The following is a 24300-nucleotide window of genomic DNA, read 5'->3' as shown; positions in this document are numbered from 1 at the left end:
AATGATTTTCTGCCTCTAAGAAGTCATCCCTGACTATCAAGAGAGCATTCATCACTTGCTCTACTATGTTATGACTGTGTTTTTAAAAGCAGTATTATATGTATTATGCCAGACTCTAACTATCTGGTTGTCATGGCTCTTTCTTCTACTGGACTGCTCTTAGAATTTCTTTAGAGAAGGAACTATGTCTTTTACTGTTGTAAACTCAGTGATATTGCCCAGGGCACAGCTGGTGCTCAGTGAATCTTGCTGATTTGAACAATTCTATTGTGCAAAGAGAAAACTGGTGGATCAAAAGCCTTTGATTAAACTCTTAACTAGGGTAGCAAACCATCTATGTGACTGTTAGCAGGTTGCTTAACTTCTTCAAGCCTCAGAAAACTTACTTGTAAAATTAGTTAGTGGGATGGGGTATGCAAAATTATTCCTAATATCTCCTCAGATTCTAAAATACTGTGCACTTAGTCTTCGCGTATGAAGAATATATGTGGAGGGGGCACTGCCATAATCAAATGCAAAATGAAATGTGGCACTTGTGTAATTGTACTTACTGAAGAGTTGATGGAACTTAATGGTATTTATTGGAACAATGGGCAAGGGGAGGCTAACCGCCTTATAAATAAAATACTTTATGAGTTTTTAATGTGTTCCTTATTAAAAATGTATTACTTGCCATGCTAAATTAAATATCATTTAAAGCCAGTTTCTCTTCTTACTTTTCGTTAGATGAGATAAGATTTCTGCTCATTTTAGTCATGTGACTAAGCAGCACAAACCACTTGGGACATAGACTAATAGAGGAAAATATTCCCCTACCCCTAAGAAGTCAGAGTTTTAGAGCAAGAAGAGAGCTAAGAATAAGACCCAAAGCTCAAGAAATAGAAACAACACACAACTAGGTAGCATAGAGTAGTGTCATTCCCAATTTCCAGATGACTGGCCACCTGGAATCTTCACTACCATGAATTTACCACCACATCAGCTCATCTCCATCTGTGCCCTCCAGACTCAATTATTACAGGGGGGGCGGACATATGTAGGTTGCCTCGCCATAAACTACTCCCCTCTTCTCCCACCAAGAGTATTCTGAGTCTTCATTCTCAGTCAGGCAGCTTAGGAGGGGTTGAGCACAGAAGCTACAGAAGTCATTCAGCTTCTCTCATCTCCCAGATAAGGTCAGTAGTTCAGAGACGAACAATGAATCCAATCAAAACTAAAGAATCATAAGCCAGAGCTTCTGGGAAATGAAAGGTGCCTTTGCTTTTTCCTTCTGGGAGTGAATGAGGTAGGGTGTAACCCTGACAGTTGTCAGTCACATGCCACATTGCAGACGAGAGGAAGGCTTGAAGCTGCCACAGACCCACCATGTGGAGCTGAGAGTGAAGCCATTATCAAGAAAGAAAGCCCACAGATGCAGAGAGAAAGAAACAGAGTCCTGTCCACATTGTTTGCATCTTAAATCTGAAATTTTTCCCTACCTCTGGACTTTTCAGTTGGATGAGCCAGTAAGTTTCCTTTATTATATAAGCCAGTTTGTGTTAGGTTTTCTGTTACTTGCAAAAAAAACAAGTTATATCTGATAAAAAATAGTCTATATGATCCAAGGTTAACTGTAAAATAGAAGCACTTTGATAGAATGCATTTCAGTGTCTTGTTTACATAAGAGCCCAAATTTTTCTCCTGGTTAATTTCAGTGTAAGAGTATTTATTTGTAAACCTCAGTAGAGATATGACTAACGAATCCCAACACTTGTTTTGGTTTTAGATCTGAGCTATCTCACCTTATCTCAAAAAGAATTTCAAAACCATATATCTTAAATTCTTAAAATCTAATAGAATTAATGTTAAATTTTATTTTAATTACATTTTTGGCCCATTTATTTATTTATTTATTTATTTATTTATTTATTTATTTATTTGAGACGGAGTTTCGCTCTGTCACCCAGGCTGGAGTGCAGTGGCGCTATCTCTGCTCACTGCAAGCTCCGCCTCCCGGGTTCAGGCCATTCTCCTCCCTCAGCCTTCCCAGCAGCTGGGACTACAGGCGCCAGCCACCGCACCCGGCTAATTTTTTTTGTATTTTTAGTAGAGACGGGGTTTCACCGTGTTAGCCAAGATGGTCTCAATCTCCTGACCTCGTGATCCCCCTGCCTCGGCCTCCCAAAGTGCTGGGATTACAGGCGGCCCTTTTATTATAGTAATACACATGCATTTGGAATAGAGGAGAGGGAAAAAAACAATCCACCTTTCTAATGCCTAAAAATAGCAACGGCTAATATTTGTGTGTTTTTCATCCTGTTCTTTTTGTTGTGACTTTTATAATTTAATGGTATCCATTTTGGTTGTTAAGCATAATATCTATGTTATTTTGACTGAAAAATTGAGCTGTGGGTCAATATAAAAGATTTAATTGATGTGGAACATTCTACACATGCATACGCATACACACCTCAAGCAAATAGAATTTCTGAATAAAATATAACAAAATGAATTTAAATGCAATTTTATAACCTATAAAGGGACATTTCCAGTTGTCAAAACAAAGGGAGCACTATAATATAAAATATACTGTAGAATAAGAGCACAATGTCTTTCTACTCTCAATCGGGGGCAGAGATGCTGTTTCATGAGACAAACAGATAACTTATGAGTACTATTTTTAATAATCCAGCTTTATAAGTATCATCATTTGTGGAAAACCTTTCTGTATTCTGCTCATAGGTAGGGCCAATTTCTTATGATTTTTTTCTATATGTTCATAAGTAGGAAGAAATTCAGAGATGCTGCTCAATGGATGGTAGTCAGAGTTCTGTTAAGTAGGAGTTCAGAATTAAATTTTAAAATGTTCCTACATGCATATATGGGTCTTTGCTTTCTCCTTTCAAGCATAGTGCTGTGTAGAAAGTAAGATACGTTTTTCTCTCTGCTCTTATAAATAGTGGCCTCCATGTTCCTACATCCAATGGTCTCTCTCAGTCCTCACCTTACTTGACCTAGCAGTAGTATTGAACATAGTTGATCCTTCTCTCTTTTGTTTGATCCTGACACCCCACTATCTTGTTTCTCTCCTGCCTTTCTGCACACTCATTCTCAGTTTCCATTGCTGGTTCCTCTTCATCTCTCCTACCTCCTCACATTGGAGAGCCTAGGCTGTAGTCCTGGGGCTTTTGTTATAATCTCTCTCTACACTTACTTGCTTATCTCATGGCTTTATGTTCTCACAATATACAGATGACTCCAAGATTTATATATTTATATTTATATTTTGAGCATGAATCTCCAGTCCATACCACTCCCATGAACTTCAAACTTTTATCAACTTGACACTGTTCTCTAATAGGCATTTAGACCCAACCTGTCTAAAAAGTAAGTTCCTACTCTTCTTCCCTCCAGATCCACTCCCCTGAAATCTTTCTCATCTAATTTAAGGGCAACTTGTTGGTCCCAATTGCCTGAGCTGAGAAGCTTAAAGTCATCTTTAAGTATTCCCTTTATTGCATATCATATCCATTTATTTTTCAAATCCTCCTGATGCTACTTTTATAATAGATCCAGAATCCAACTACTTCTCACCATTTCCATTCTGGTTTAAGCTGCTGTTACCTCCTTCCTGGGCAATTATGGTAACTTCTTAACCAGTAACCCTACTTCTACTTTTCAGCCTATTTTCCAACATAGCATTCAGACAATCCTTTTAAAAAATAATTCAAATCATGTCACACCCTTGATCAGTATTCACAAAAGCTTCCATCTCACTCAGACTAGAAGCCACCACCTTTAAAATGGCCTACACATTTTTGTACAATGTGCCTATTGTGCAGTAAAGAATTAATCTTGCCCAAAGAAAAATCTAGCTCCTTGCCCCCAACTCCTGGGAGTTAACCTCTAAGCCCTTGGAATGCCCTACCCAATAAAAATGTCTTTGTTTATCTGGGGGCCTAAGGCCCTACGAGATAGTCTAGGCTAAGTATTTAATTTATGGTGGGAGTCTTGGGCCACATTGTATCAGCCTGAACTCCAGAGGGGCCAGAGACTAAGGTCAAACACACAGGTAGTCAGCCGTGTCTACATGGCCAAACCCAAATAAAAACTCTGGACACCAAGGTTCAGGTAAGCTTCCCAGTTCCTGAGAGAAATAAGCACTATCCACACAACTCCAGTGGGAAAGGACAATTGGAAGCTCCATTCCTGGTTCTCCTGGACCCAACCCTAAGTACCTCTTCCTGATGCTAATTTTAATCTGTATCTTTTTGCTGTAATAAACCACGACCATGAGCATAATGACTTTGCTGAGTTCTGTGAGTCCTTCTAGTGAATCACTGAACCTGAGAGCATTCTTGAGGACCTCCTGAACTTTCAATTCTCCCCTTTACCTTCTTGACATCATTTCTTACTATTCTACCATTCATTCACTCTGCCCTTGACACACTGGCTGTTTTTGTTTCTTTCTACAGACTTTCACACTGGGCTTTTGCACATACTGTTCCTTCTGTCTATAATACTCTTTACCCCGGAAACTTCAATGATTGTCATTTCTACCTCCTTCAGGTACTTATTCAAATGCTGTCTTCTCAGTGAGGCCTTCCTTGGCTATGTTATTTAAAATTGCAACTGCTCCTTGGCACAAATACTCATCCTCCTTCTGTGCTTTGTGTTTCTCCAGAGAATTTATGCTTCTAAAGTATTATAAATTTTATTTATTTTTGTTCATTAACTGGCACGTCCCCACTAGAATTAAATCCTTTAAAAAGCAGAGAACTTAGCCTAGGTGTTCACTGCTGTATCTCCAATGCCTGGAATTGTGCATAACTCAAGGTGAGCACTCAATGGAGAGCTGTTGGATGAATCTGTGTGAGGGGTGGTGGCAGGGCAGGGGGAATAGGTAGATGGTTCAGTAAAAATAGATAGTGTACCAAAAACAGCGAGGCTTGACTAGTGGTCATACAAAATAGCTTTGTAAAGAGTGTCACCAATGTATCATATAATATGTATTAGTAAATTTGGCTGCATGAACCTGTTTTTCCATCTTGTATAAGAATATGTTTTGGATTATCCAACAATTTAAATGAGACAGTCATGAGACATATTAGGGAAAATATTTAACCCATACAGGATCCAGAACCCAAGAAGTGGTGAACATTAGGTCAGAAATGGAAGGCCCTTGGGGAGGTACCTGTGAAGAAGGGGCAGAAAGAAGATAGCTGGATTCTGTCCACTGTAATGAGTCTCACCCAGGCTCCTGCAGGTAACCAACCCTCTGAAGTAGAAACGCATGACCCCTCCACTGCCATTGCCCAGTCCCAGCAGCACTGACTACCTTTGCTGAGTCAAATGGGCCAGGGTCTTGCCAAAGTGGTAGAGTAGGGCAGACTTAAGTAAGAAAACCCATGGATCTGATGATACCACCAAGGACCAGCCTGCAACTATTAATTACCAGTGAAAGAGTGTTTCAGTTGTAGGTCAAATAGTTGATGGGAAAGTCTGATCTATACCAAGAACAAGAAGTCTAACCAGAACCCACACTCATCCACAATTACTGAATAGACAGAAAATCCTCTGGTGCATTTATCTAGGAGGACGAGTCAGCTAGGAATCCCAACAGGTAAGCTAGCTCTCCACACTTGTCCCCCATAGTTCGGAGGATGACAACTGGCTGCTCCAATGAGATGATGACCCCTCCTGTAATAAGATGGAAAGGCGAAATGAGGAAAAGAGTAAACTTAAAGAGGACTTGCCAGTGGGATTGAGGGACAACTGGTAGAAAGGGAAAGAAGAGCTAGCTGGTGGTGAGAGGAGTGGAGAAGGAGAGGCCCATGGCTCTGTAATATGAGTGTGTTAGACATCTGCACTACTTCTGGTGACCTTAGTCAGACTGTAATCAGCTAAACCTCCCTCAGAAAGCACCACCTCTAAGTGGAAACAGGAATTCACACTGAGTGAAAGCAACGAGTGTCTCATTCTGGTCAAGGTAACTCAAGGCCCCACTATGAATAGGCCTGGGCAGCAACACATGGAGAACTTTTTTGGAGGAAAGTACAATGAGAAATCTATGTTACTTAGAGTTTTCCAGATAAACACAACTAACAGGAGATGGATAAATTCATAGATAAATGGATAGATAGGGATTGACTGATTAATTGATTGATTATAAGGAACTAGTTCATGCAACTGTGGAGGCTGAGAACTCCCAAGAATAGCAGTTGGCAAGTTGGAGATGCAAGAGAGCCAATAGTGTAATTCTGATCCAAATCTGAAGGCCTGAGATTCAGGAGGGTCAATGGTGTAAGTTTGGACCCAAAAGCCAGAAGGCTCAAGACTTGACTCAAGAAGAGCTGATGTTTCAGTTCAACTCTGAAAGCAGAAATAGACCGATGTCTCAGATCCAACAATCAGGCAGAAGGAATACCCTCCTACTTGTGAGAGGTCAGCGTTTTTGTTCAACTTCAAATGACTGGATGACGCCCAACCACAGTGGGGAGGGCAGTCTGCTTTACTCAGTCCACCAATTCCAATGTTAATTTCATGCAAAAACACCTTCACAGACACACACAGAATAGTGTTTGACCAAATGTCTGGGCACCCTGTGGCCCAGTCAAACTGACACAAAATTAATCATCACAAACTTAATGAATGATTGAAGTAAATGAGCAAATTAAGGTTAAACAAAATGGATATCTCAGAAGAAACAAACGTACAGTGGGCTATGCCATGATGAGCATGATATGGTCACCTCAAAGCATCTTAAAATCCAAGATTTAAGGACCTATTTCCTACGAGAACAATGTCATCCTCAAGTATCACTATCTCAAATAAGGATACTTGGATTTTTGGTAAAGAGAGAAAGTTAGGAAGTGAGCGCTGGGGAGACTATGGATCCTGGTGAAGTGGTGCCATGTGACTGATATCCAGCGGCTTGTCCTCCAGTGAACATTGAAGGTTTGTTAGACTCCTGCTTAATAATTTATTTATTCAGCAAATATTTATTGAGCTCTACACTAGATGTCAGATTCTGGGAATGCAGTAATTAACTATACAGATAAAATCCCTGCCCTTTTGGAATTCACATTCCAGTGAGAGAGACAGACAATACAGAAATAAACAAATAAGTGCGCCAAAAGGAAAAATAGAGGTAGAGGAAGAAAGTGCTAGCATGGAATGTTACAAAGAAGTTACAATGAGAGTTAACCTTTTGGGAAGTTACGTATAAAGGTGCCCATCTTATACAATGGTCATCTCTGGAAGTAATCATAGCTCTGTTTTGAAACCGTAACTAGCTTCTAGAGGCATGTATTGTCACTATGCACTGAGTTATAGAGTGCCGTAAAATTCCAAAAGCAGGGTGAATCACTGACCTGTTACAAACCCTTCAAATGCTAAACGGAGAGCTTGGATACTTAATGAGCTGCACATTTTACACCCACACTCTACAATTGTCAGAGCTTCTATCTCGTCTGCCTTAGCAAATTAAGAGGAATATCACGAAGGAGAAAATGACAGAAGACAATTGGGTCAAAATCCATTGTCTAAAAATGTTCCATCTAGCCCATTGAGAACCTGCATCTTTCTGAAAGCTCCCACCCCTCCCACAGTGGGTTCACCAGAAGCTAAGGCCAGAATCCATACTCCCGTCACTCTGAATCCAGCTGGTATCAGGCCTCTCCTTCGGCTGCCACTTCAGCCTCTTGGGATGGTTTCCTAACCCAGCTCATTTATGGGCACCTGACTTAGGGGCTGGACAATCCTGAGGTAACCGTGTCTGTGGTCCATCAGTGCTCAGAGGGCCTTACCCCTCTTAACACCTGGTGACTCCCTTTTAACACACCTACCACTAACACCCACCCCTCAGGGGATGTGCTGAGCACAGGGACACAGGGGACCGGATTTATGTAGGCTAATAAGGTCAGCAGGCCTATGAGATCCCTCAGCTTTGGGCCTAAAGTTCCAGAAGAAAACGTGGTAGCCCTCGTTGGGTAGCTGTGGGAGACACAGTCGTTGTCAGGGACACGGTAACAATATCCAGAAGACCTTCCTGCAGGCATAACAATTGTGTGGCACCACAGCGCCACCTCCCAACCCAAGGCGGACTTGCAATTAGTCATAGTCTTTCCTTTGACCTCCTTCCTATACTAAAATTAATTTCTCCTGAACTGTTCCAGATTGAAGGAGACCTAAAAGATATGACAACAAAATATTTCCATCCAATACTGATCCTGTACAACTGGAGTAAAAAATGCCATTATTGTGTCAGCTGACAAAATTAGAATACAATGGTAGATTAAAATATCATATTTATGTAAATTTTACCAAAGTTGTTAATTGTATTGGGGATAAGAAAATATCATAACTATTAAGAGATACTGAGGACTAAAAAGCCATGATGTGTGCAACTTAGTTTTAAAAAGCTTGGAAAAATAAATGGAGAGGTGGGTTGTAAGGAGTGAGCATGTGAGAGCATGAACAAAAGTTAAAGCAAATGGGGCAAAATGTTAACAATATGTTAAGGAATAAATAGCCCAGATGTGTTCTTTATATTATTTTAGCAACTTTTCCTTATGTTTGAAATTATTTTCAGATAAAAATTTTAAAAGAGTTCTGGCCTTAAGTACTAGACAGTTTGTCTAAAAATAACCTGTACTCCCATCATTAGGGATTCACTTCTTTGGATGATATATTTTGCAGACACTCTATTAAAAAGCATCTATATTTTAAAACTTAGGGAGAATTAGTTGGTAACTAGATAAGGAGAGGAAGAGGAATCACTGGATGGGAGGCACTCGCTCTAAGTGTGGAGAGGTGACACGTGATAAGTGAAAACAAACAGTGGGTACAGAGGAGGGCCATCTCCTAACTTGGTGATGAGCCAGGCCCACAAGACCATGGTTCTGAGAGCATTGACAGGCTTTGATATGGCCTTCTCCCGTGCAGTCCAGATAGCATACACGTTCCAGTCTGCTCCATCTTAACTGTGTAACAAGGTGCCTGCACCTGAGGTGGGGCTGACACCAACAGAATATTCTCTGAAAGATGGTAGGGGATGAGATGTCTACTTTTCCTTTCTTCACCAGCCATGCCCAGAGGTCTGTGGTGTAGCTCAGAACCCCCTACGCTAGAAAACTCCCAGACATAGAAAATTTGCTCTATAAAATATCTAACTGGGTTAGGTTATAATAACATAGGCTTGCCATGGAATCTAGGCTTCTCAGAACCTTAGGAATATGCTGGTCTTACCTTTTTAATTTTTTTCTCACTATATAAAATTTCCCATTGTCATAATCAAGGTAAATACATAGATTCAAATTTAAGTTCGAGTCTAGGACTGTCTGAATAAAGTTTTCTGCTAGCAGCGTTTCAGGCAACAGAAGAGCTTCCTTTTCTTTATGAAATAGCACATCCCAGTGGCACTCAAAGGCACTGCAGGGAAATTCAGGAATTGTTTTTCTCTTGGGTGAAAACATCTTTGGCCTACAGTTCATTTTGGTCATGAAAATCAGATTTCAAAATGCTCACTTTTTTTCAGATGAAACCGCTGTCAACAACTTGTATATAAGAAAGCACGGATCCCTGTAATCCAGTATTGTTCTCAAGCCCTGAATTTCCAGTATTTTCGTCATGCTGCATAAACAAAGCAACTTTTATCCTGGAAAACCCCAAGTGGAAATTTCAAAACAGATTGAATATCTGCCCCTCTCAACAATATTTCAAACCCAAGCAGCATTCATCTCTCACTCTTGCTTAAATTCCAAGCATTTTCTATCTAAACTGACACTTTCAAAACATACTTATTTTAGAATTTCTATTCCATTCAATAGGAAATAACACGTTCTGTTTGTTTTGAATAAGCCCGTTTCACTACGCCTCCACAGCCCTTCACCAGCAGCCTATTCAGGTTTCAAGTAATCACATACGTCCTGAGCCTGAGCCATCTTGGTGTCATCTACTTTCCTCCAGAAATATTGATGCAAGGAGAAAAACAGCTAGAGAGCTCACAGCAAATAAGCACAGGCCCAGAGACTTACCAAATTAGGTCATCTAAAATAAATCATGTGGACATTTTTTAATACAACCCCCTGCATGAGTAGCATTTTTCTAGGATATTGATTTTCACAGTCACAGCCCTAGCTATTAATACTTTTCAAGCAGGTCTGAGTGTGCCAAGTGTCTCATGAAAAGGGCAGGTCACAAGAACACATGATGAAAGGGTGTTTTTGGTGGGGTTTGGAGGGTCCTGGGAGGATGACAGTAAGTGCAATTTAGGAACAAATGTAATTTTCAACTTCCACATATGTCAACCCTGTAATACTATGAAAAGGAGAAAGGGCAAGAGGGATAGTCTTTCCTGGGTATCCACTATATGCCTCTTTGAGAGGATGGCGTTACCCTTTGAAGTAGGGTTTTCAGCTTCATTTTGTAGATAAGGAAGCAGGGGATGAGAGGAGGGAGGGAAGAGCTTGTCTTTAAATCCTTCTGCTAGAACATCATGTTTGCACTGTGACAGAACCCACAGAGAGGGGTTCAGGTGAAAAATTGTTCCTACTTATCTCTGGAGTCTTTGTGTAATGATCAATGAAAACTCTCATTTATGCCTTCAAATTCTCTGCCCTGACATCTCTGAGAAAAGCAAGCTGGTAGCTGAGTGAGGTTTCTCTCTAGTTTTCCTTCCCCTTTTTTTCAATTCCATCCCTCCTGCTTCTATGATAGTCCGTAGCAATGTACCATGCTCGGATACTCGAGCTTTTCTGTTGATCTAGCCTGGAAGCTTCCTTCCTGTTTTCTCTTATTTTAGGTCAGGCTTGGACTATGTCCGGTTTCCTTCTTGGTCTACCATCTAGTAGCTTAGATTAGCGTGGCCACCACTCAGCAAGCACACTCCCCTTTTAACAGAAGTCTCTGAGAACTGATGTCTCCAGTCTAGGGAGATCTTCGGACACTGGGGCAAGCTAATGGGAGAGACACTGCAAGCTGGTGGAAGTTTCAGTCCTTTTCATTTCATTCTGGCTCAAATATTTTTGTTCTAGGCACAATGCCAGGCACTGGAAATGCAGCAGCTGATAAAAGATACCTTCGTATTACATCGTTTGAAGAGTTATTTATTCCCATACTTCCTGAGGCCAAGCTGATTAGGAGCCCATGTGTGAGATAAAAAGAAAGAAAAACAAACACTTTCTGAGTAGATCCTAATAGCAACAGCAAAAAAAAAAAAAAAAAAAATGAAAAAGCAAGTGATGAAAGGAGGGTGATATGTTCAGAATTGTGCAATATTCAATATTAGGTGTTTATTTTCTGTCCCTCTATCCTTTATAGATAGACACACACTTCTTTTTGGAAATGCTAAAGATGCCTAAGTGATAGATTACTAGGATTGGTTAAAAAGGAGCTTGGAGCAAGGGAGCACTTAGGTTCCCACGCTAGCAGGCAGTGAGCCAAGCACTTTCACATATGTGACTTTATGGATTTCTTATAATGCCATTGTGAAGTAAGTTAAATTAGGCCCATTTTACAGATATGGAAGCTGAGGCTTAACAAGATTAAGTAGCATATTGTATCTAAGATACAGGAGAAAAGATGGGGCTAGAGCACTATTAGCAGGGAAAAGGAAAGTTCCTACTTGCTCTTTGGTTTCTCTCTTTCCCAACTTCTGAATGGATGCACCTCAATCAAGCAACAAGTATGTACCTAGCACTTTCTAAGTGCAAAGGCATTGAAGAAGTATAAAATATAAGTTTTAGTCCTCATCCTCAAGGTCATGATGCACAATTTTGACAATAAGATACACACACACACAAATAACTAACAATCTATATCCTATATAGAGAAAAGACTGGTGGTAAATGCTGTAGGGGCAAAAGGAGACCCTGTGGGTTGGAGTTACCTAGGCAAGTGGGATGTGTAAGAATATTCCAGGTAGGAAAACTAATGATGAGTAGAGACTCAATGATTCTGGCAGAAGGTGGAGGGTAAGCATGCAAAGCAGCAAGACTAAGCAAGTCACAGAGCACAATAACGGGGAGCCTGGAAAAGTAGACAGAGCAGGACAGTGAATATGGCTGGATCTGCAGTATCTCCAGGGTGCGGTGTGTGTTTGTGTGTGGGTGTGCGTGTGTGTGTGTGTGTGTGTGTCTTGGCATGTGGTGGGATGGAGGTTGGGGAGCTGGGAATAAATATGGAAAGCCTGAAGAAAGCACTGGAATGAGAACTAAGAGACAGGGGTTCTAGTCCTAGTTTTGTTGCTAGCTAGAAGTGCAACTTCATGCTAGACACTCAACATCTCTGAGCCTCAATTGTCTTCAGCTGTAAGACCAGAAATTGGAGCAGATTATCCTTAAGGCCCATCTCAAGTTAAGAATTCCAAGAGTTTCTCTACTTTTCCCTTTCTTCTTTTATAGCCTTCTCCCTGCCGTCAGCTCAAGGCTTTAGAAAATTTTATCCTTGATTGGCAAATAACACTTATTTTTCTAGAAACAATTGCTTCATTCCATGAACCTGGAGAAGCCCTGTCATTCTTAAAAAAAAGAATAAAAAAGAAATCTGTGTTTTTGTTATTGGAAAATTCTTAAAGCATAGCCCAAAGTGGCCAATATGGTTTCTATTTAACCAATGTCACTTTTTTCCATTATGCACCTATTTGTCTTTACTGAGTTATTATTTGATATGACAGTAATATTAGGGGCTCCATAGGAAAGATCCTCTAGGAACCTTACTGCTGTGTTTGCTATAAGGATATTGCAAGGATATTATTCCTTACACAAAGAAGAATCTCAAAAGGAACTTCTCTCTGATTTACAGATCAGGAAGAGGTGTGCCATTATGGAGCAACTGGCTTGTCTCTAACTCAAGGACCCTGTAACTTTGTAAAGGGCTCAGTTTCCCTCTTCACAATTTAATGCTGCTGGAAAGCACAGAGCCAAATCCAGGTCTAACTCTTGCAACACATTGGCTTATACACAGCATGGTCCCTCACCCCAGGCTCTCTGTTCCCTTCCTGCTCTTTTGGTCTTTCTTGGCACTGTTTTTTCTATCTTCTTTGTAATTTATTTTTATCTTTCTCAATTATATGCATTTGAGTTCCTTAAATACCTCTGGAAACAAAAAGGTTTAAAAATAAATAAATACAAACAAGTAAATACATAACCTGAGCAACTGAAGGCCTTGCTTTCTAAACCAGGGGTCAGCAAACTATGGCCTGCTGAACAAACCCAGCCTGCCACCTGTTTTTGTATGGCCCACAAGCTAAGAATGATTTTTACATTTTTAGTGGTTTGGAGGAAAAAATAAGATTTGTGATATGCAAAAACTGTATAAAATTCAAATTTCCGTGTCCATAAATAAAGTTTCATTGGAACATGGCTGTGCCCACTCATTTGCATATCATCAATAGCTACATTCACCCTACATAGCAGAGGTCAGTAGATGTAACAGAGGCAGATACGAACCTGGAGCATGAAATATTTGCTATCTAGCCTTTTACAGGAAAAGTGTTGTCCCTGGATTAGAGCTTCATTTTATATCTGTTTAAGTTTCTCCTGCCAATGTTAGTATTATAAGATTGCTTCAAAGCTAGGTATTTGCTACATCCTAACTCAGTCTAGATATTTTTGGTGTTTTTCTCATAAAACTACTCCTCGGTGTATTTTAACCTTGACTCAGGCTCGTGTTTACTGTCTGGCTTAGAGTTCAGTGCTATCTAATAAAGACAATTAATTTTCAGCCTCTTAGAAGTAAACTGAAGACCCTCTTAGGTAACCATTTTATAGTCACTGATAAAATGAATTTTAAAACTTCTATTTTTGCTGAGATTTCTAAGCCAACAGAAGGATCTACACAGCAACTTGGCACTTTTTACACCACATTCAATGTCCTCCAGTTTCTTTTCAATTGATGCATGTGTTTGCATATTTACTTATTTTTTTTCTCCTCCTGGTCAACCTTAGTTAGAAATAAAACGAAGTCTCCATGGAAACACAACATAATGCTCTCTCACAGATGATCGAGGGACCCAAGCAGCTGGTATTGGGCTAAAGTCTGCAATGGCGTCTGACCAAATTCGGAATGGAAAACAGCTTACCCGGCTCTTCCAGACCTCTCAGAATTCTAAAGCTGAGCATGGAAACCTACACAGATTGTGAACTACTGTGGGTTGTCTTATTCTTTTTTTTTTCCTTTTGAGAATATTCTCTTATCCATTTATATGTTTCACCTAAAGGGTTTCAATCCCTCCCCCACTTAGACTGATGGACAGACACTACAGAGTAAGTGGGAAGAAAACCTCCATTCCCAGTGAGCACCTACTGTATTAGGCATTTCTATGTCATGACTGGCCCAATGTCACACAGTTCTAAAACAGGCAGAGCTTGAATTTGAACTCTGGTCTGTTTAACTTCAATGCCCATTTTCTTTCAACTTTACAAGAAAAAAGAAAATAGAAAAAACAAGGCTTAACAGAGGTTTTTTTTTTAACATAGCCATGGTCCCCTGCCCACCCTCTTTTTCCTGAGGGGGGAAAAAATCATAATAAAGAAGTAAGAATATGAAAGTCAGCTTCTCTCTTAACCCCAACTATGTTTATAAGAAATCAAGGTCTAAAGCTAAGTTGGGGAGGAGCCAAGAGAACCCTGGTTCTCTTTCCTAAAAATCCTTTCCAAATGGTTGCAGGAGAATGTCTTAAATAAGAGCAGTAAGCGAGTGTCTTAAAGGGAGAATAAACAGAGCACTAAGGACATTGGGGAGTGGGTAATGGAGAAATGTGTCAGGAAGATGTGTCAGAGCACAAGCTCATCATAATTTAGAGCCTTGGCTATTTCTTAGGGTTAATGATCAATTAAACTGTGCTTTTCTCCCCTCAAACTGATTTAGGGGCAACATTCTCCTAAGTCCCATTTCTTACTAGGGTGTGATATGGTAGCATACACCCTTGTCCAAGGCAGTATCTGGCATCTCCAAGGTAACAGAACCTTCCCCACCAAGGCATCATGAAGAGTCGCCCAAAACCTATGGGGAGTATGGAATCCACATAGGTGTCTCAGAAGAGGCTGAGGGATGACTGCTCCCCTCAAGCAGGTGGGCTCCAAGCTCCCACCTTTAGCTGAGGCAGCTTTGCTTTCACCTGTCTGAAGAACGTGTTCCTCTACTTCATAATCCTTTGAAAAACGCTTTCCTAGAACATACCTTCATCTGAACATTGGCACACAGCACAGATCTGTAACTGATATTTAAACTAGACTTTTGAGAGAGAAAGGCATACCCTCTAAAGGTTTATGTAACAATTCATGGTAATACCACCCATCCTATGACAAAGACATGGAGGCAGACTTTTTTAAAAGTGAAATGGTCCATCTTCCCCTTCGCCTGATCTGTGTTCACATCACCATCACTACCACCACTGAGGGTCGAGGAAACACGAAGAACAGAGAAAACGTGGGGGGACAGAGAAGCAGGCTCCTTCCGGTGACAGACAGATTCAGAAAGAAACAGCAGCATCTCCTCCTCATCCATCCCTCCTCATTCCATGAGCTACCATGAAAAGGTGAGCTCCCCTTCTAAAGCAGGATGTGGTAGGCTGTCCTATCCTCCTTATAAATTGAGAAGAGTTCATTTCTTTTCTGCACAACCCTTTTATTACATAGAGTCTGTGTAAAATACTTTGCTCTCCAGAGAGGAGCCATATCATTGCAAATTGCTTTATGAATATAATTAGCTGATAAATTAGAGCAGCAGCTACTACACTGAAATAGACCTTCAGATTTTGGAAAAATGAAATCACTGGGGACATCTTGTACATGAAAAACAATCTTATGCTGTGCAGAAGTTTTGATATGAGCTAGGACAACTGTTCTTACAATTGCTAAATTGTTTTTTCAGTTTTCAGTACCTTGTCCTTCTGAATAGCTTTTACTCAGCTTCTGGGCTGTTTAAAACTCCAGGCGTACGTAAAGGAAGCACTTGTGCAGGAGCAATAATTGCTCTGAATAGGAAAGATTCTTCCCATCACAGAGCAACTTATAAAGATTACACATCCAACCCTATACCAAGAAAACATTTCTCCTTTTTGTTAATCTTTCATAAAATAAATAATGATATTGGAAGTTTAGTGTACAACCAGTAATTTATCTTGGGTGACACTGATTTAAAAAATAAATAAATAAATAAAGTGCTGTCATTTCAAGGAGAACTTGAACTACTTTATTAGCTATTAGTACAGACCACATGATTCAAGTTTAGAAGAAAATAAGCCTTGATTCCCAGGCAGCATTAAAAAAAAAAATTCTACTCTTAACTTATAAATTCTCTTTCCCTTAAGAAGAATGGAGTCCCCATTCTTCATTTTGACCTGCCAAATCACCTCCCTACTCAGAGCCAAAGATACTTCTTCTGGAGCACATGGTTAGGAGTTTCCACAGATGAACTTGACTGTCTTTTCTGTAACCCTCTGAGAAAAGAGAACGCTTAAAGCTAAAAAAAAAAAAAAAAAAAACAAGAATGCAACCCAAGAAGAGGGCTCACTGCGTTTTTCCTTCTTTTTCTTACAGGGTTTTGTCTTGCTATTTCAGTCCTTATTTCTTTAATAACAACCTTTGACATCAGTGCAGTGCCCTGGTTGGATGACTTTGCAATCAGCAGTACCTGTATGCCATGCCCGTCTCTGCTCTGGTGGTTTCCTGCAACGAAATTCCATGAACACGTAGAAACTTTTCCACATATTTCTGTTCGGCTGCTCCACTGGGCCTCACAGGTTTGCAGGCCGCCTGAGGCTGAGTCTTGGTCACTGCTAGGTGCCATCTACATTTTAGAGCCGATTCACTGGATTTTGGCAGACCCAGCTTGGGGCTCGGGATGTCTGCGCAGGCAGGTTTATACAGATGCATGTTTCAAAAACCCAAGGAAGCAAAGCTAACTGCACGGTGCTTAACTTTAAGACTCACTGTATCTTGCTGTGAATACCTTGGGTTATCTGGCTTCAGTATGTCCCTCAAAAGGTTTAGCTTGTTTTCTTTAGATCTCTCTTATCATTTTTGTAGGCGAGCAGGCTCCTAAGTTCCCGACAGAGCTGTTGGTTGTGTGTCCCTGCCCAGGCCTGTGCATAAAGGAGGCTTTTGGTGGCCAATCACTTTTCTCATCCCTTTAAAGTACTCAGAGTCAAACATAAGCAACTATGTACTGGCCCTGGGGAAAAAAAATATGGGAACTTCTTCCCATGTCTTTCTATTTAGGTAAAAGGAAATATTTTGGTGGGATCTGGGCCAATCTGTTTTTATAAAGACCATAAAGCCTTAGGGATGATTCATGAGTATGTAATGAGACTTCTCTAAATTATTAAATATTTTGTAATCAAATAATTTTTTATACTAGAGGCATGATTCATTTGGGTGAAAGGTCCATTAACCTGTTTCAGATGTTGCTGTCAAATGATAGACAAATATCAACAAGTGGTTGTAAAAGGCAAAGGGTCCACACAAATATGGCTAATTATTTTTGACAAATATGAAGAGCAAATCTGTGGAGGAAGAATAGCTTTTCCATCAAATGGTGCTGGAGCAACTGGATATCCATAAGCGAGGCAAAGCAGAACAGCAACAAACAAAAATAAATGAACCATTGACCTAAACCTCATCTTTATACAAAAATCAACTCAAAATTGATCATGGATTTAAATGTAAAATGTAAAACTATAAACTTGTAGGTAAAAACAGGAGAAAATCCTCAGAACCTAGAGTTAAGTGAAGAATTATTAGACTTGACACCAAAAGCACAATCCATAAAAGGAAAAGCTCATAAATTAGATTTCATCAACATTAACAACTTCTGCTCTATGAAATACCGCGTGAAGGGGATTTTAAAAAGCAAATTACAGACTGGGAGAAAACATTTGCAAACCACATATCTGACAAAAGACTTATATCTAGAACATACAAAGAACTCTCCAAACTCAACAATAAAAACATAAACAATCTAATTGGTAAACGGGCAAAAGATATGAACAAACATTTCACTGAAGAAGATATACAGATGGCACATAAGAGCATCAAAAGATCATTAGCCATTAGGGAAATACAAATGAAATCCACAATGAGAGATCACTACACACCTATCACAATAGCTAAAATACAAATGGTGATAACACTAAATGCTGTCAAAGATTCAGAGAAACTGGATCCCTCATAAATTGCTGGTAGGAATGTTAAATGGTTCAGCCACTCCAGAAAAGTTTCTTATAAGATTAAACAATCCAAACTTACTATATGACACAGCAATCACACTGTTGGGTATTTATCCCAGAGAAATGAAAACTTATGTTCACATGAAAACTTGTACACAAATGTTTATAACATCTTTATTCATAACAGCCAAAATCTAGAAACAACCCAAATATTCCATAATGGGTGAATGATTAAACTGTGGCATATTCATACTATGAAATACCACTCAGCAAGTAAAAGGAATGAACTATTGGTCAAAACAACCAGTTGAATAAATCTCGAGAGGCTTACGCTGAGTGGGGGGAAAAAAAAGCTAATACCAAAAGGTTGCATTTTGGAATCTGTATCATTCCATATATATAACATTCTCGAAATGGCAAAATTGTAGCTAGAGAGGAATAACAAATTCATAATTGTCATGGGTTAGAAAAGACAAAAGGGAAGAAGATGGCTATGGCTATAAAAGGGTAGAGGTGGGATTCTTATAATGGAACTGTTGTGTCTTGATTATGGTAGTGGTCACATCAATCAATACATGTAACCAAACTGCATGGAACTAAATATAAATTACTCAAAAATGAGTGCATATAATACTGGAGAAATCTGAATAAGGGCAGGGGCTTGTGTCATCATCAGTTTCCTGATTGTGCTATTGAACTATGGCAAGGCAAGATACCATCATTTGGGGAAACTAGGCAAAAGATATATGGAATCTCTCTATTGCTGCTTATACCTGCATATGAATAAACAGTTATCTCAAAATAGAAAGTTTAAAAAAAAAAAAAGCAAAGAAACTCCTCACATATGGGTTTTTCCACCACATGATTCCAGCTGTGACTCTCCTCCAACTGTGACTCCTGGACATAAACTGTTCATTCGGTCTAATAGCTTCACACTCACACCTCCCACCTGCCATCACATCTTACATCTCTGCTGACATGAATCTTCACACACACGCCCATGCTCCCTTAAAGCTCACCTCCTCTAGGAATTCTTCCCAGCCCCGGTACACAATTATTCATTGAAATTCCACTTGCAATTCAAACCTAAAGCCCTCACTTGACACTTCTAAACTGTTTCACAAACATTTGCACACCCCTTGTGATTTCTGCCATATTTTTGTATATCCTATACCATTATTTATTTACTATTTGGAATTAAGTTGCTTTTTCTACCTAAATGAATTTTTTTAGTGTTAGGTACTGAATGTTTGCATTCCTCCCAAAATTCATATGTGGGAATCTTAACCCCCAGTGTGATGATATTAGGATATAGGGCCTTTGGGAGATGAGCGAGTTGTGATCTTGGAGCCCTCAGAATGGGATTAGTGCCCTTATAAGAAGAGGCCAAAGGTAGCTTGCTGTCTTTTCACCATGTAAGGACACTGGAAGGAGAAAGCAGTGGCCCTTCAACCAGGAAGAGGGCCCTTACCAAGAACCTGACCCTGCTGGCACCCTGATCTCAGACTTCAGCCTCTAGAACTGTGAGAAATTAATGTGCATTGTTTAAGCCATTAAGTCTATGGTAACAGCCTGAACTAAGACATTTAGTCAGGAAACATTATATTACTACCACCATAAACAGAAAAACCTTATCACTTGTAATAAAATAGAATGTAGTCTGTAAAAAATGCAATAAAAATGAAGAATGTTATTACATTGCAGCTGGATACTTAGTGTCCAGAGGCTTGGGATCAGAGTCTTAACTCTTTTTATCTTTTATTGACAAAGATTTAAAAGTATTAGAGAGGTTTTAAAGATAATTTAGCACAAATCTGAGATTTTCTCTTCCCTTCTTTTTAGATAATGAGAAAAAAATGAAAGGAAATTGAAACAGGAATACATTACATTTACAAAGTGAATCAGTTATTTAATGCCGTATGAGTGGTACTTGTACCTCCTTTGGGAAACAAAGACATAATATGCTGTTCCAGAGTATGAGATACATCTCTTGCAAGTGTACCTCTTAACTCCCCATCCAGACTATAAGCTCTTTTAGGGAAGGGACTGTATCTGACATAAGCTTGTAAACTCCAGTTATAATGATCAGAATGATGCTTTGTGCACAATCAACATTGCATAGAGATTAACAATTTCCTTGCTTTAATTTTAAACTCCCAATAGCTACCTTTTCTCTCATAAACCTATTTCCATTTTCACCCTAGCAGCAAAAGCCCTGAGCATGAAAGAAGAAATAAGAGCTTATAAAGAAAAGGCCAGAAAAGCTAGGGGGAAAAAAAAAAAAAACACAGTACAATGGAGTTAGGGAGAAATTAGCATTCCCAAGTAAAGTTGCACCAGTGACATCACTTATGGTAGCCACCAGTTAAATCTGACTATGTGAGCCATGAAAGTGGTTCCTCCAGGGCTGAGAACACCTGGAGGTTCAGGCAGTGGTGCCAGTGGAGGGCCAAGGAAGAAACACAGGTGAACCAGGAAAGCAGTTTCTAAAACATGGGGCATGAGCCCTCTCCCATGTGTCCCTCTCTTTTTGTCCTCCAAATTTGGAACTGGGCCCAGGAAAGGAGAGAGAAATGAGAAAGCCAATATTTGTCTGGAACTGAAATTTCTTTTCATAAAGTTCTAAAAGCAGGTCAATGTCATAAAAGGTCCAAGTCTAAAGGTGGAGGATAGAAACTATATTTAATAAGAGAACTATTTATCCCTTTGGTTGTCAATACAAACTAAGATCAATTTTAAGCTCAATGTGGTAAGACTGTAAGAAATGCCTCTGAACAGCTGAGAAGGACAGTTAATGTCTTTCTTGCTTTCCTTCTGTGTCTCAGGAACAATGATTTTCATATTCTTTTTAGGATATTTAAGTACTGTGCAATCACATGGTCAGCAGAGTGCAGGAAAAAGCAACAAGGCCATGTGATGAGACAGGTGCTGCCTGCCCCATCCTGCTGATGGAGCACAGGAGGCCTGGGACACAGAAGCCACATATAGAAGCTCACGCAGCTCTGGGTGGTGGGCAGACTTCATCTACACCTGTTCAGGATTCATAAACAATAGTATGACCTTGGACAGGTCTTGACCTTTCTGACCCCTTAGTTTCTCTACTGGCTCAGACTTAGGTAATCTCTAAGATTCTTCTAATCTACATCTGATGTTCTGTGTATCTTAAAAAGTAATTGCTCTAATCATGCTATAGAGGTGATGATCCTTCCTCCTTTGTAACTGGCGAGACTTGGAGTCCATGAATTATTCACTAGTTATAAAAGATACCAGGCTCGTGAGATTTATGTTATTCTTGGAATATAGCAAACACCTTTATAGCCTAGTTCTAAATTTTTCTTGGCTAACAAGGTGATTTGTTGAACACTGTATATCTTGGACATGTCGCAGTCATCCAAGAACATCCAGGTCTAAAATAAAAACTGAGGCCAGAGCTGGTGGGGCTAGAGGAGTGGGAATGCACTGCCACTGCCGGGGTGGGGAAGTATTGGGACCACCCAAGTCAATTTGGACAAGGGACACCAGACTACAGTCCAGCGCATATTTTTCTATTCTGATTATTTACCGGAACTTCATCTTTCTGCTCTTGTTCACGTGTTTGCTCACTAGTGCTCTGTAGGTGATGCTGTGAGACGTCTGCCTTCATCTCACTGGGAACCATCTAGAGGGATTGCTCCTCCTGTCACTGCCATCTTCTCTTCACCCTTGCCAGAGCTACCTTGGGGTCTAGCTATATGTGGCAAGACCACAGCTAAGTATAGTATGTGTGTGCTGTGTTAACAAAACACAATGCATAAAACATTGCCTTTGTCATCAAGGAGCTCTCAGTGGAGGAGAGGAGAGAAACCAGTAAAGATTACGAAGTGATGTGATATGAGCAAAGATAGAAGCAATCACTGAGGCTAAACCCAGTCTGGGAAAAGAGCAGAGGATCAGAGAAGATACCCTGAGACAACATCAGCAGTAAAGGTAAAGGGTGGGAGGAGTGGAGGGAGTTCTTTCACAAGTTTGCAATCCAGGCCGGGCACAGTGGCTCACGCCTGTAATCCCAGCACTTTGGGAGGCCGAGGTGGGTGGATCATCTGAGGTCAGGAGTTCGAGACCAGTCTGGCTAACATGGTGAAACCTCGTCTCCACTAAAAATACAAAAAAAAAAAAAAAAATTAGCCAGACTTGGTAGCGGGCGCCTGTAATCCCAGCTACTTGGAAGGCTGAGGCAGGAGTATTGCTTGAACCTGGTGGGGGCGGGGGTTGCAGTGAGATCGCGCAAGTGCACTCCAGCCTGGGTGATAGAGCAAAACTCTGTCTCAAAAAAAAAAAGAGGAAGTTTGCAGTCCATCAAGAAATCTAATGTTAAATGTCTCTGTCATTCATTGGTGTTTTTCTAGGCAATCCCTCACATCTCCTGTTAGTCTAGATTTTCTCAGCGAATACAACACAACAGTCCTGGTAGGATAGGGGAGGGGGTGCATGTTACAGTGCATGGGAGTACAACACATGACTAATGGAGAGCCCCTGTTGAGCCAGCCTTAGCTCCTTCTCCCTAGACCCAAAGGTAGCATCTTCAGTCTCACCTGATTCCTTTTCCTTATCCCTACTGCTTATCTACTGTATACTCCTGCGTTATAGCATAAAAACAATCCCCCCCCAATGTATGATACATACACACTATAACCTTGCTTTAGAAAAAATGAGTAGGAGAGGATAGAAAAAATAACTATTTGGTACTAGGCTTAGTACCTAGGTAATGAAATAACCTGTACAACAAACCCCTGTGACACAAGTTTACCCATGTAACAAACCTTTGCATGTACCCCCAAACCAAAAATAAAAGTTTAAAAAAAAAGAAAAAAATGAGCATATTTATTGGTGACTACATCTATAGATCTCTACCTTGGCAGAGAGGATTTGTGGGCAAGACTGGCCCTTGAGATTTAACTGCTATTCTGCATTGGTCCCACAGTCCTCAACTAGAAAGCATCTTTGAGTGGAGCTCTGGCATCTGTAGCAAAAACTCTCCTCACCTACTTTGGGCATGACTCTCTTGCTCTTTATTCAAAAGTTCCCAAAAGATGCCAAAATGTGGCCTTAGCCTAAAGCTAAAGGAAGGGAAGTGATCCATGGGGCCCGGATGTGCAAAAGTGCACAATGTGGCCAGAAATACCTCAAAACGTGGCAGTTAGAAGCAATGACTACTTTGGAGGAGAGGTAGGTGAGCGGCGTGGAAAGGATGGGAGATGAGGTCTCAGTCACATTATTTAGGCTCTAGGCTCTCTTTTTAAGTAATGTTGAGCCATGGAAGGTTTGATATCATGATAGTATTGTGGTCTCATGCTGTTAAGTCAACACTGAAGTAATGCTTGCAGGGTGCTGAGATCACCTTCTTCTTTATCCCAGTCTGCACTGGCCTGGCTTAGGAGAATTTCCACAGAGAGTACACTATGGTAGAAAGAGCACAGGCTATGAAGTCAGGAAGGCTTGGGTTCAAATCTTGCCACTACAACCCACCAGTGGGCACTTTCTGAGTCGCAGTTTCTTCCCCCAGAAACTATAGCTCATCATATTACCTAATAGGGTGTTGTGAAAATTATAAGAAATATTGTATTTGATGTAACTAGTACAGAATAAATGGCTCAATAAATGGTGATTATTATTATAATACCTGCAATGCTGTCAGTGTCTAAGGGTTACCACATACACTGCACAACTCCAAGGACTGCCATCCAAATTTTAACCCATGTGGATTGTGCCCCCTAGTGTTGTGCAGTGCACAGCACACACAGTTATACGTGGGAGACTTAGACTTCTAAGAAGCAATAATTTTCAGGGGACTTCAATGTTATGGGCTGCATGAGTACAAAATGGATGGGGATGGCTTTAAATATGACTTTCTCCCTTGCTAAAGAGAAATGAGAGATTATCTGAATGATGCTTATTTGTTCTTCATCTAGCAAGAAATACCTCCATCACTCCTTAAGTGCCTACTCAGAAAGCAGTTTTGAAAGTTGCAAAGAACTCCACATATTTTGACACTGGTGCCACATGCTCTGCCATGGGGCTTATCTATCTTCTTTGACACGTTATTTCTATGGGGTCTGGAACTTGTCCATGACAAGGCCTTGGAGGCTGGGGTGCAGAATGGCACCATGAAA

General features: G+C 40.3%; 1 protein-coding gene across 2 annotated transcripts in view; it reads right to left on the bottom strand.

Moving 5' to 3' along the window:
• The window catches only part of KCNAB1 (potassium voltage-gated channel subfamily A regulatory beta subunit 1), a 418964-nt gene that overhangs the window by 379547 nt on the left and 15117 nt on the right, over positions 1-24300 (bottom strand). Inside the window, exon 1 of one of the 2 annotated variants that reach the window (XM_003830650.5) lies at positions 16618-18630. The exons of the other annotated variant lie outside the window; for it this stretch is intronic. Coding sequence (XP_003830698.1) covers positions 16618-16859 — 242 coding nt within the window. The 5' untranslated portion in view covers positions 16860-18630. Of the gene's footprint in view, positions 1-16617; positions 18631-24300 lie in introns of those variants that run through there. 2 annotated transcript variants of the gene reach the window in all.

Source organism: Pan paniscus, chromosome 2 (assembly GCF_029289425.2).
Source record: "Pan paniscus chromosome 2, NHGRI_mPanPan1-v2.0_pri, whole genome shotgun sequence".
NCBI lineage: Eukaryota > Metazoa > Chordata > Mammalia > Primates > Hominidae > Pan > Pan paniscus.
This window is presented reverse-complemented; position numbering and strand designations above follow the sequence as displayed.